Raw genomic sequence first — 12,905 nt, forward strand, 5'->3', positions numbered from 1 at the left:
GTTTGTACTTGATACATAACATCCTTACGCATTAACATTACCATTTCACTGGACTTTATTCCATTTTTAATGTAGCATTTAATGCAAGTCCTTTGTACCGTCATTTTCAAACAAAATAAATTGCCAAAATTAAATACATTCTAATTACCTGATTGCCAAATAAGAACTACATGTTTAATATGGCTGAAAATATTGATATACATTATATATAGTGCCAGTTGTACTTGCATGCCAAATTGTTTTGATAAAATTTAGTTACAATGTCTGTTAAACGGCTATTTCTATTAGCAAAAAAAGAAGTGGATTTATTTATTCCTACTCTTACAACCTTAGTCATTCTTTTTAATTTATTGTCTATTGTAATATATTGTTTTATACAGGTGCTTGCATAACAGCACCTATTTATTAGATTGCTGAAGAACTGTACCTTCAGGGATAGGAGACTATCAGTAGAATGATCATTTTTTATGCAGTAGGTTCTCTCTGATACATTCCATGAATTAGAAAATCAATTTTATTTTACAAGGAATAATCTTATGTTTCATCTCATTCATGTATAAAGTCTGAAGGAAAAGGTTTTTTTATATATTGTTTGTTTAATTATAGTGTAGAAAAAATTAATGTAAAAATATTATTAGATAAAATTGATTATAAAAAGTTTAAAATGTTAAGTTCAAATTTGGTCTTTCTTAAAACATCCAATATCTGATATGTTAGATTTAGCAATTTCAGATATATCTTTTATAAATATTAACACAACCTTAATCTGTAATGAAATAATCTTGAAAAATATGTAATTTAATCCTTCTTTCAAACTTTCTTCAATCATTAATAATTCACTATGATAAATATTAAATTGCAGTGTATGATTGATTTATTTACAATTTATAAAATCTGGATTTAGGATTTTTGAATAATTTAAACTGTCAAAAATTTGATTTAAAATGTTTCTAGTCTTATAATACCAATTTTTATCATTATAGAAGAGCCTACAGATTGGTCGTGAGTACACTAACATAAGATATAGCAGTGAAACTCCAAGCAGCAGTACCAGTCTTAACAGTAATAGTGAAACATCAGCAAGAGGTCTTACATTATCATTATCACGATCTGCTAGTGTAATATCAAATAACACTCCACCATCTAGTGCAAATGTTGTTCCTTTACGTGCATCCTCTGATGCACATTTACCAAGGTAATAATCTTTTGCATTTTTTTAATTTGTATTATTTATATTACAAAGAAATCATCACTATATATTCTGTACAAATTTTGTATAAATGATTTGTCCAGTAACTTTTAATAATAATCTACATCTGGTTAAATTATCTTTTTTTTGTAAACAAAGGGGTAATGTGATAACTAAAAGAACTATTAATGTATGAAAAGCTAGTTAAAATTTTCCTAAAGCAGTGGCACTTTTTAAGACCGGTTCAGCTGGAGTCTGCAGAACGGCCTACATCTCACTGCCATCATCTTCTCATGATTATTTCTTAGTGTGGATTCTCTTCTTATAATTGCCATCTTCTTTTTTCAGGCCTCCAGATGAGGTTCCAAAACAAATTTATGAAAATATCCAGCTTAAGGAAAGAAAACTATCAACAACAAATTATAATATTGGGCCTCCTCCCCCAAGTTTTGCACCTCCACCACCACCACCTCCAAGAAAAACATGACATATGCGATAGTCGGATTATGCAACTGAATAGCTAAGTGTCTTGTATTTTGTATATACTGTTTGTGTTTGTATCATCAACTCGTTTATATTATGTATCATATTATGTTTATATTATTATGTGATGTGAGCTGTGAAATATTTCTTACAATATATATTTATTTTTATTGGTTTTATAACAACATCTAGTGGTTGTTTTGTTTTCATATTAAAAGATTTTTTTTTATTTTCTTCTCTGATGTCAGGTTGTTACAACCATCCCAATTATAGGCACCTAATGAACAACCAAAATATTTAATTATTTTGAAACTTGATGTTTTATTACAGCAATCTGTTGAAATACTAAAAATTAAATACAGTGCAGCATTTTTTCTTAATTTATTTTTTTTAAAAATAAGGTATAGTATTTTTCAATAATATTCTGTTTAAAAATCAACATATGTGTAAAAAACTGATACTAGATAAGCTATATTCAGTTACTTATGTATTTTTAGTTATCAAAATACTAAGAAAAATAAATATTATATGTAAGCTACACCAATTTTGGCCACAGTTACTGACAGCTTCCTGATACTTGAAAAAATCTGTATTGAATATGAAGTCTATGAAAAGATATAAAAAAAGTAAATAACAATAAATAAGGAAAAATGGTTGTTTGTTTATTTACTTTTGCCGCACTTTTCTGCAGTATTGTTGCTAGAATCATTGGAAGATTCATTATTTTCAAAAACCTTTTTTTCATCAAGAGAATTAGTTGTACAAAATTTGTTTGGTTTTCTTTCAAAAAATGTTTTCTTATTTGATTGGTTTTCATTTGTCATACAGCTATGATTGAACCACTTAGCAAGAGCTTTTTTTATCTTCTCAGAAAGTACAATTTTATAGTATCCTTTCATCTTTGATATTCTCATTACTAGTGCCTTAAGTTGTTGTTTTATTAAATCTACAAGTTGAGGAATATTGTACCTATCTGCTGTGGTAGTTATCATAACCACCATCCTAATGTTTTTATTATATTCTTTTCATTCTTATTTCCTTAACATATTTGCAGTGAACAATCAAATTGTATTTATTAATCAGAACATAGGAACTCATTCAACATTTCCAATCCAGTGATTAAGAAAATCTTTGATCCTCTAGTCAGTTACGTACTTTAGGGAATGATTGATTTATTTCATTCGGATAACACTTAAAAAAAAGTTAAATTTTCCTAGAGATAGCCCTAGACTTTTCATAAATCTTTCCAAGTAAACCTGACTGTACTTAAAGTTGAGATAATAATAAAAAGTAATCTGAATTTTTCCTTATATACAGATTTTTATTTGAAAAATTTGGGCACCCTTATAATTACAAAATACTGTACTAAATATTCATGATATAATTTGATGCATTAAAACCACTGGATGATTTGTTTAAAAACTAATTCATGCAAATATAATTTATAAATATTATGTTATTTTATAAAATAAATATATATATATATATATATATTTTTTAATTACTAGGATTACATAATTAGTATTATTATATTATATAATTATTGTAATAGTATAAATTATATTGTTTCATAATCATTTATTTGTGAATTGTATATTGTAGATAGCACTATAATGCGCATTTTGTTTTATATATTATATTTATAAATAAGCATCAGTGCACATAATTTTAACATAGTACTTGTATTACAGTAATATATATTTTTTATTTCAATACTTTTGATTGAATCTCTTTTGTTTGATTTTTGTCAGAATAGTATCATTGATTTTATAATAAAAATAATTATCGCCATATAAATAAATGTGATAGTACTTTTTATGAATTATTTTATAAGTATTTTTGTCTTTTAATTATACAAAATAGATTGTTATACAGGGAAATAAGCTTGATATCTTTTATATAATTATTTTTTTGTAATTAAATATTAATGTTTGTAATTAAAAATTTTTATTAGTATTATAAGTTGCAGGAATACTGTGTTGAAAGAAATTAATTTTTAAATATATTTTTCATCTGTTTATATTCATTAATGTACTTACAGGAAAGTACATTCAGTAATGATATTTTAACATGTTGAATGCAGTTGAAATTAATATCAAACTTTTCTGTGAAGCTGATGATGGCTAAGATTGAAACATCATCAGCCTAATGTAGAACAAACGCTTATGGGAAAATGAAACTTGAGAAAAAACAACAATAATAGATATTATCATGATATTGAAGATCTTGTTTGATGTAGCTATGTCAGTTGTTCATTATAATTAGTGTTTATCATCCCCATCTTGTGGTCTTCAATTCAACACTTTTATGCCAGATTATACATTTTTAATGTGATGAAAATTTTCTTTCTGTTTTATTGTCTGCGACTACTATATCTCTTCTATTACAACAAAATATGTGTTATGTAGAAATCTGTGAATTTTAAACAAGTACTTTAAAAAAAGAAAATAAAGTGCTAATTTTACATAATTAACTTTACTAATTTTAAAATCTGATAACTGTGCATTTTATCTTTTAATGCATACAAACAAACATATGCACGTAAATAAGTTTTCTTTTTTTTTCCAAAGTGATTGGAAAATCTCTGAAAAATATTGCTCAACAAAGTGATTGTATCAACAGAAAAAGTTGTGAAGACGCAGCAACTGCATTGAACATGATTAGTAAAATACAAAACAACATACTTTTCCATGCTAAGTATGTTTTACTTGAAACTACACCACAAAGTTTTTGTATTATATATTTATATATATATTGTGACAGATTTATTCATGACCTTATTTCAAATGAACTGTAATTAAATAATTTTAATTAATCTGTAACTTCCATTTGATAGAACAGTGTTAATATACATAATTACACATTGGTGATTTTGACATATATTATTCCTAATCAACAGCATTTTTATAGGTTTTAACATTCAGTGCTTACTGATCTGTAATAATTTAATAGTTCATATTGGTTGTATAGGGTGTATTATTTGTTATCACAAAAATACTTCTATACTTTTCTATTATTGTATTACATAATCAGTTAATTATTAAATGGATACATCATTAAATAATGATATTTAAAAATAATTTATTTTACTAACTTTTGTAGTAAGTTTAATTATTTAATGTTGAAGTAGATTTTGTATAGCAAGTTTTTGTAACACCACTGTCCACTTCTATTTGCAACATCCCAAACAGCTGACTTCACTTAAGTTGGCTGTTTATGCTGGATGATACTATCTAAGGAAAGATACTCTATCTTTATATATAGCTGAAGAACAATATTATTGAAGCTTCCTTTCCATTAATACACAGAATTGGTAATTAGGGATTAGCAATATTAATCTTAAAGTTAAAGTCTGTTTCAGAATCTAATCCATTTGTAAAGTTGGATTATTTTGTAACTAAAAATACATTAATATTGATTTTATAAGATATCTATGTATTTTTATTATTAAATCAAGATTAGTTGAATTAAGCAAAAATTGTTTGAATGATTAGCAGTTAGCATAAACAAGGTCCTAAGGGTTTTGATATTTGAAATATTTAATTTTATATTCAGTAATATTTTTATGTGCTGCTTAAAGTTTGCTTATTGCATATATATTTAATTAAGGATTAGAATTCTCTTTAAATATATGTTTTTTCAAACACTATTATTCTCGTTTGTTATGTGAAATTTTGTTTTACGAAGCACTGGCTCAGAATCAAACCTGGGACTATCAGCTAATCTTTTGATAAAACAAAATAGATGGCAAACTTAATAGTTTAGTACTGCATAGCTAATATAAATATTATCTAAGACAATATTTTTTCTATTAATATAAAAGCTGATTGTCTGAAAATCAGACTGCTAGGTGTTATAAATTATAATTTTTATCATAAATTATTAAATTTATCGACAGAAGGTAAAAATTTTACTTAGTATGAAAATTCAGATTATAAGTAAGCAACTAATGATCAAACTGAAAACATAACAATTATAAAAAAATAGATATACATTTAAAAGGACATTATTGTGTGATTAATTATAAACATATAATTTCTTAAGTCTGTGGCAAAATATTGTTTATTGTTAAAATCAAATAAAAATAACATGTTATAAATAATAATGTGTATATTTTTTAAACATGTATATTCATTAATGTGAAATTTTTTCCAGAAAAAAACACCTTTATTTTATTTAATTTCTTTTTATTGCACGATTCAATGTGAAATGTTCAATTTTTTGTACTATTTCCCATTGTATGATGACACCTTATTTTCCCATTTTTGTTTGTACAAGGGTAAATCAAATATAACAGGATTTTTGTTCCTGATCGTCTACAGTTGGTAGGACTGGGCCTGCACTTCTAGTATGCTTGGGTGGGGTCATTAGGAGTGGAGAGAGCTGGCCATTCCACACTCCCAACCAATTCGTCAGTAATACTAATGATGTTGGAGCAACAGGTGCACCCCTCCACTGCAGAATGCGTAATTATAGTCTTGCTCGTCAAGGAGTTCAAGCGACGGAAATTTTCCAGAGAATCACTGCCCCGTTTAGAGACCAAACAGTTCAAGGAAGGACGAGAACGAATGGAAAATCAGGAACATGATCACCGTCCTCAGACCAGCATTACAGATGAAAATATTCATATGGTTCAAGACATTCTTGAAGAAGATAGATGGGTGAGAGTGTCTGAAATTGCAGAACGGACGGGTCAGAATAAGTTTTGGGAGCTGTCAAGCAATCATCACAAATGACCTACAGTTCCATAAAGTGAACACCAGATGGGTCCCTTGCCTTTTGACTACAGATCAGAAGTTAAGACGTTTGGAGGTCTGTCAGAGACTTACATCAAGGTTTGCGAAAGAATGTAATGCATTTTTGAGTCAGATTGTCACCTGCAATGATACATAGGTCCACCACTACACTCCCCAGTTGAAACAAGCCGGTATGGAGTGGCAGAAGAAAGGGAAGGCAGCCCTAGTGAAAGCAAAGACTTGACTGTCAGCTGACAAGGTTCTTTCAACTGGCTTTTTTTGACCAGCAAGGCATTTTGCTCATTGATTTTTTTGTATGAGCGGCATGCAGTCAATGTTACTTATTACTGCTAGGAGCTGTTGAATGAGGTGAGGGCTGCATATTGCCACAAAAGATGAGACCAACTGATTCAAGAGGTCATCCTCCTCCACGACTACGCCAGTCTCTAATGGTCTCAAAATTAGAAGAAATGCACTGGACTCAACTTGATCATCCTCCCTACAGCCCTGCAATTTTCATTTGTTTGGGCCGCTTAAAGAAGCTCTAGGAGGGCAACGATTTGAAGATGATGGCGTGGAGGGATTCGTGTGCAATTGGCTTCTAATGCAACCAGCTTCATTCTATGATGCTGTGATAAAAAACCTTTCTTCTTACTGGGAAAAATGTATTTCTAAAGCAGAAAACTATGTAGAAAAATAAATTATATTTGCCTTTTATTTTTCAATAATTTAAAAAAAAAATGAAATAGTTTATAAGATGAAATATGATTTCCTTCATGAGGCAAAAACAAATCATAGTTATGTTATGTATTAATACACCATCAAAAGCTGGTTTTAAAGATTCTGCAGCATTGTCATTATATTATCAATGTAACAGCAAGGAATGCACAATGTTTGATTTAACTAGTGCAGTAACTTAATTTAATAAAAGTATTACAACGAAGATGATATACTTCCCAGTTGCTCTGCTCCCAAATGTTCTACTATCACTGATTATTGTTTAACAATTTCCTACCAATAACTTCAAATTGTTATTTCTAGGAAAATGTTGATCACAAATCGTCTACATAAAGATTGTTAACCAAAATTTAGACTCCATAAAGAAAAAGAGGTATGGTGTCATGCAACAAATAATGACAATTATTTTTTATTAAAAATTTATTTTTTGGTGAAATAGTTATATGATCTAAACTCAGTTTTTCATTTATGTAAATAGGTTTAATGCCTGATATTTGTGTCATAGTTTGGTGTAAGTAACTAAATTACTGTTGGAATTCCTAATTGCATCGAGCATGTAAAAGTGCATTTATAATTAAATTTTATTTCAGTTTTATAAATAAAAATTACAGCTTTTCAAAATTGTTCAGGGTAACCTATTTATTTATAATAATTTTTTCAATTCCATACCACTCTTTTTATATAATTTAGATAATTGAAATGTAAAAGTATTCTTGACATTTTTTGAAAAAAAAAAGTGTTTTGCTGTTAAATAAATTTAAACATTACAAAAAAGGCATTTTTTGACCTTGAACATTTATATGAAGGAGATGGCATTTTGAGATTCTGCAAGTGGCATTTGAAAGCTCGGAACTTCAACTTTAAAAAACTATTTATTTTTCCACATATTTAAGAATTTTTATAATAAAAATTCATGGTAAGCAAAAAGGCTTGGTAGCAAAAACAACAAATTTTCATCTTGTTTCATTATTATATGTCAAAGATTTATTATAAGTTTCCTGGTAAAAGTTTTTGATTTATAACATAAGTATAACTACAATGATCATTACAATTTAAGCATTTAAAACATTAATTATTATTATTATTATATTTAAAACAAATTTTTTTACCGTTATGAAAGAATCCCTCCAAGCTTACCTAAGGAGTTCAATTTATACTATTCAAAGTCATTTTACTCAAAACATTCTTGGATAACGTGGAAAAACAAATGTAGTTTTTCAAAGTTGAAGCTTTCAAATGTCACTTGGAGAATCTTGAAATTTCACCTTCTACATATATAAATTTTTCATTATCAAAAAACGCAAAAAAAGGAGTACTTTCATAGTTAAATTTACCAAATTATACAAAGAATGTGGTTTGGAATTGAAAAAGCATTATTTATTGTTCTATAAATTGTTATAAACAGATAGGTTTCCCTGCATATTCTTGTGAAAACTTTCATCTACAATATGTTGACATCAAAAACTTTCTATTAAAAAAGGATCTAGATTGTGGGGAATAGTTTTAATATATATACCTTTTTGACTTAAAATCCCATAGCTCTGTCTTTTGTCCAAGTAAACAAAAGTACAGTAAATGGACATTCTCAAAATCACTTCGTCAAAAAAAATTTGTATGTAATGAAAAAACTAATGTAGTTTTTCAAAGTTGAAGATCTGAACTTTCAGTTGCCACTTGCAGAATCTCAAAATTTCATCTCCATATAAATTTTCAATGTCAAAAAGTTTTGTGATTTTTAAATGTTAAAATCCATTTCACAGCAAAACAACACTTATTTTACTTCGTTGTACAAAGTAAAAGAAGTATCACAAAATATTTCGGTTTTGATTTCCAGATTTCAACGGAAATATCCATTTTTGACTAGTTTAGGTGTGACGTCTGTACGTACGTAGCTTGCATAACTCAAAAACAATTAGTCATAGGATGTTCAAATTTTGGATTTACTACTGTTAACATCTAGTTGTGCACCCCCCCCCCCCCTTGCTATTGACCAAAACAAGTGACCAAAAATTTTTGAACTTTTTCTTAACTGCAGTAATGAGCCCTCATTAAGAGCTTTTCAACGATATATCATAAGTGGTACTTATTTTCATTGGTTCCAGTATTACAGCCAAATAAGATTTTTGTTATTGAAAAAATTTGGATCTTAGGGAAAGGCACATCGGTTCGAATCAGACTTTTTTTTTTTAATTTAAATATATTGATTTATTAATAATTATTCACATTGTAAAAAAATTCTTATGATAATTCAATAACAAAAAAATTTAAGTTTTTAATGAAATAAAATTTTACGTACTTTTCGTTTTAAAAAAGTGTGTAAATAGGCATACAAGTAAGTCCTGTATTGTCCACATCAAATATTTTTTTTCAAAAAATGTCAAGAATACTTTTACATTTAAATTATCCAAATTAAATAAAAAAAGTGATTTAGAATCGAAAAAAAACATTATTTTGTTTTATCGTTTTAAAAATTGTTATAAATAAATGGTTCCCCTGAATATTTTTGTGAAACTTTTTTCTATGACCCATTAACCACCCTTCTATAAAATGATCCCATCAGAAAAAATGATCTTTTTTTTTAATTTTGTATTTACATATCACTAATCTAATTATACAGTAATGATTTAATTCAGCCACAACATAACCTAAAATATCATCACCAATTCTTGACATTTATAACAGTGCATATTCTGCAATTGCAATGGACAAATATGACACACGCTGGCATACTGAAACATCACCACATAAAATGAGGAACTGTTGCAGAAGTAGATTAACCGAGGGTTACCCATTTTTTTTTTTTTGTCTTCAGTCATTTGACTGGTTTGATGCAGCTCTCCAAGATTCCCTATCTAGTGCTAGTCGTTTCATTTCAGTATACCCTCTACATCCTACATCCCTAACAATTTGTTTTACATATTCCAAACGTGGCCTGCCTATACAATTTTTCCCTTCTACCTGTCCTTCCAAAATTAAAGCGACTATTCCAGGATGCCTTAGTATGTGGCCTATAAGTCTGTCTCTTCTTTTAACTATATTTTTCCAAATGCTTCTTTCTTCATCTATTTGCCGCAATACCTCCTTCATTTGTCACTTTATCCACCCATCTGATTTTTAACATTCTCCTATAGCACCACATTTCAAAAGCTTCTAATCTTTTCTTCTCAGATACTCCGATTGTCCAAGTTTCACTTCCATATAAAGCGACACTCCAAACATACACTTTCAAAAATCTTTTCCTGACATTTAAATTAATTTTTGATGTAAACAAATTATATTTCTTACTGAAGGCTCGTTTAGCTTGTGCTATTCGGCATTTTATATCGCTCCTGCTTCGTCCATCTTTAGTAACTCTACTTCCCAAATAACAAAATTCTTCTACCTCCATAATCTTTTCTCCTCCTATTTTCACATTCAGTGGTCCATCTTTGTTATTTCTACTACATTTCATTACTTTTGTTTTGTTCTTGTTTATTTTCATGCGATATTTCTTGCGTAGGACTTCATCTATGCCGTTCATTGTTTCTTCTAAATCCTTTTTACTCTCGGCTAGAATTACTATATCATCAGCAAAACGTAGCATCATTATCTTTTCACCTTGTACTGTTACTCCGAATCTAAATTGTTCTTTAACATCATTAACTGCTAGTTCCATGTAAAGATTAAAAAGTAACGGAGATAGGGAACATCCTTGTCGGACTCCCTTTCTTATTACGGTTTCTTTCTTATGTTCTTCAATTGTTACTGTTGCTGTTTGGTTCCTGTACATGTTAGCAATTGTTCTTCTATCCCTGTATTTAACCCTAATTTTTTTAAAATGCTAAACATTTTATTCCAGTCTACGTTATCGAATGCCTTTTCTAGGTCTATAAACGCCAAGTATGTTGGTTTGTTTTTCTTTAATCTTCCTTCTACTATTAATCTGAGGCCTAAAATTGCTTCCCTTGTCCCTATACTTTTCCTGAAACCAAATTGGTCTTCTCCTAACACTTCTTCCACTCTCCTCTCAATTCTTCTGTATAGAATTCTAGTTAAGATTTTTGATGCACGACTAGTTAAACTAATTGTTCTGTATTCTTCACATTTATCTGCCCCTGCTTTCTTTGGTATCATGACTGTAACACTTTTTTTTAAGTCTGACGGAAATTCCCCTTTTTCATAAATCTTACACACCAGTTTGTATAATCTATCAATCGCTTCCTCACCTGCACTGCGCAGTAATTCTACAGGTATTCCGTCTATTCCAGGAGCCTTTCTGCCATATAAATCTTTTAATGCTCTCTTAAATTCAGATCTCAGTATTGTTTCTCCCATTTCATCCTCCTCAACTTCCTCTTCTTCTTCTATAACACCATTTTCTAATTCATTTCCTCCGTATAGCTCTTAAATATATTCCACCCATCTATCGACTTTACCTTTCGTATTATATATTGGTGTACCATCTTTGTTTAACACATTATTAGATTTTAATTTATGTACTCCAAAATTTTCCTTAACTTTCCTGTATGCTCCGTCTATTTTACCAATGTTCATTTCTCTTTCCACTTCTGAACACTTTTCTTTAATCCACTCTTCTTTCGCCAGTTTGCACTTCCTGTTTATAGCATTTCTTAATTGCCGATAGTTCCTTTTACTTTCTTCATCACTAGCATTCTTATATTTTCTACATTCATCCATCAGCTGCAATATATCGTCTGAAACCCAAGGTTTTCTACCAGTTCTGTTTATTCCGCCTAAGTTTGTTTCTGCTGATTTAAGAATTTCCTTTTTAACATTCTCCCATTCTTCTTCTACATTTTCTACCTTATCTTTTTTACTTAGACCTCTTGCGATGTCCTCCTCAAAAATCTTCTTTACCTCCTCTTCCTCAAGCTTCTCTAAATTCCACCGATTCATCTGACACCTTTTCTTCAGGTTTTTAAACCCCAATCTACATTTCATTATCACCAAATTATGGTCGCTATCAATGTCTGCTCCAGGGTAAGTTTTGCAGTCAACGAGTTGATTTCTAAATCTTTGCTTAACCATGGTTAAGCAAATAGATTATATCATGATATAATCTAGCTGATACCTTGCAGTATCGCATGGCTTTTTCCAAGTGTATATTCTTCTGTTATGATTTTTAAATAGGGTGTTGGCAATTACTAAATTATACTTCGTGCCAAACTCTATAACCCTCTTTCATTCCTTTTGCCCAGCCCGCATTCACCCACTATATTTCCTTCCTTGCCTTTTCCAATGATTGCATTCCAATCTCCAACTATTATTAAATTTTCATCTCCTTTTACGTGTTTAATTGCTTCATCAATCTCTTCGTATACACACTCTACCTCATCATCATCATGGGCGCTTGTAGGCATATAGATGTTAACAATCGTTGTCGGTTTAGGTTTTGATTTTATCCTTATTTCAATGATTCTATCGCTATGCGTTTTGAAATACTCTACTCTCTTCCCTATCTTCTTGTTCATTATGAAACCTACTCCTGCCTGCCCATTATTTGAAACTGAGTTAATTGCTCTAAAATCACCTGACCAAAAGTCGCCTTCCTCTTCCCACCGAACCTCAATAATTCCTACTATATCCATCCACATTTACCCTATCAATTTCCCTTTTTAAATTTTCTAGCCTACCAACCATTTTTAAGCTTATAACATTCCACGCTCCGACTCGTAGAATGTTATTTTTTAGTTTTATGGTGACCCCTTCCTTAGTAGTCCCCACCCAGAGATCCGAACGGGGGACTAGTTTACCTCCGG

General features: G+C 29.5%; 1 protein-coding gene across 5 annotated transcripts in view; it reads left to right on the forward strand.

Annotated features, from left to right (window-relative positions):
• Positions 1-3,171, forward strand: part of csw (protein tyrosine phosphatase non-receptor type corkscrew) — a 149,938-nt gene extending 146,767 nt beyond the window's left edge. For 4 of the 5 annotated variants that reach the window (XM_075356971.1, XM_075356969.1, XM_075356968.1 and 1 more), the window contains exons 11-12: positions 984-1,195; positions 1,538-3,166. In XM_075356971.1, the coding sequence (XP_075213086.1) occupies positions 984-1,195; positions 1,538-1,676 (351 nt within the window). In that variant the 3' untranslated portion in view covers positions 1,677-3,166. Of the gene's footprint in view, positions 1-983; positions 1,196-1,537 lie in introns of all 5 variants that reach the window. The other variant, XM_075356967.1, reaches the window with a different exon arrangement.
• Positions 3,172-12,905: the final 9,734 nt, after the last annotated feature.

The sequence above is a fragment of the Lycorma delicatula genome, chromosome 2 (genome assembly GCF_047948215.1).
Source record: "Lycorma delicatula isolate Av1 chromosome 2, ASM4794821v1, whole genome shotgun sequence".
Classification (NCBI taxonomy): domain Eukaryota; kingdom Metazoa; phylum Arthropoda; class Insecta; order Hemiptera; family Fulgoridae; genus Lycorma; species Lycorma delicatula.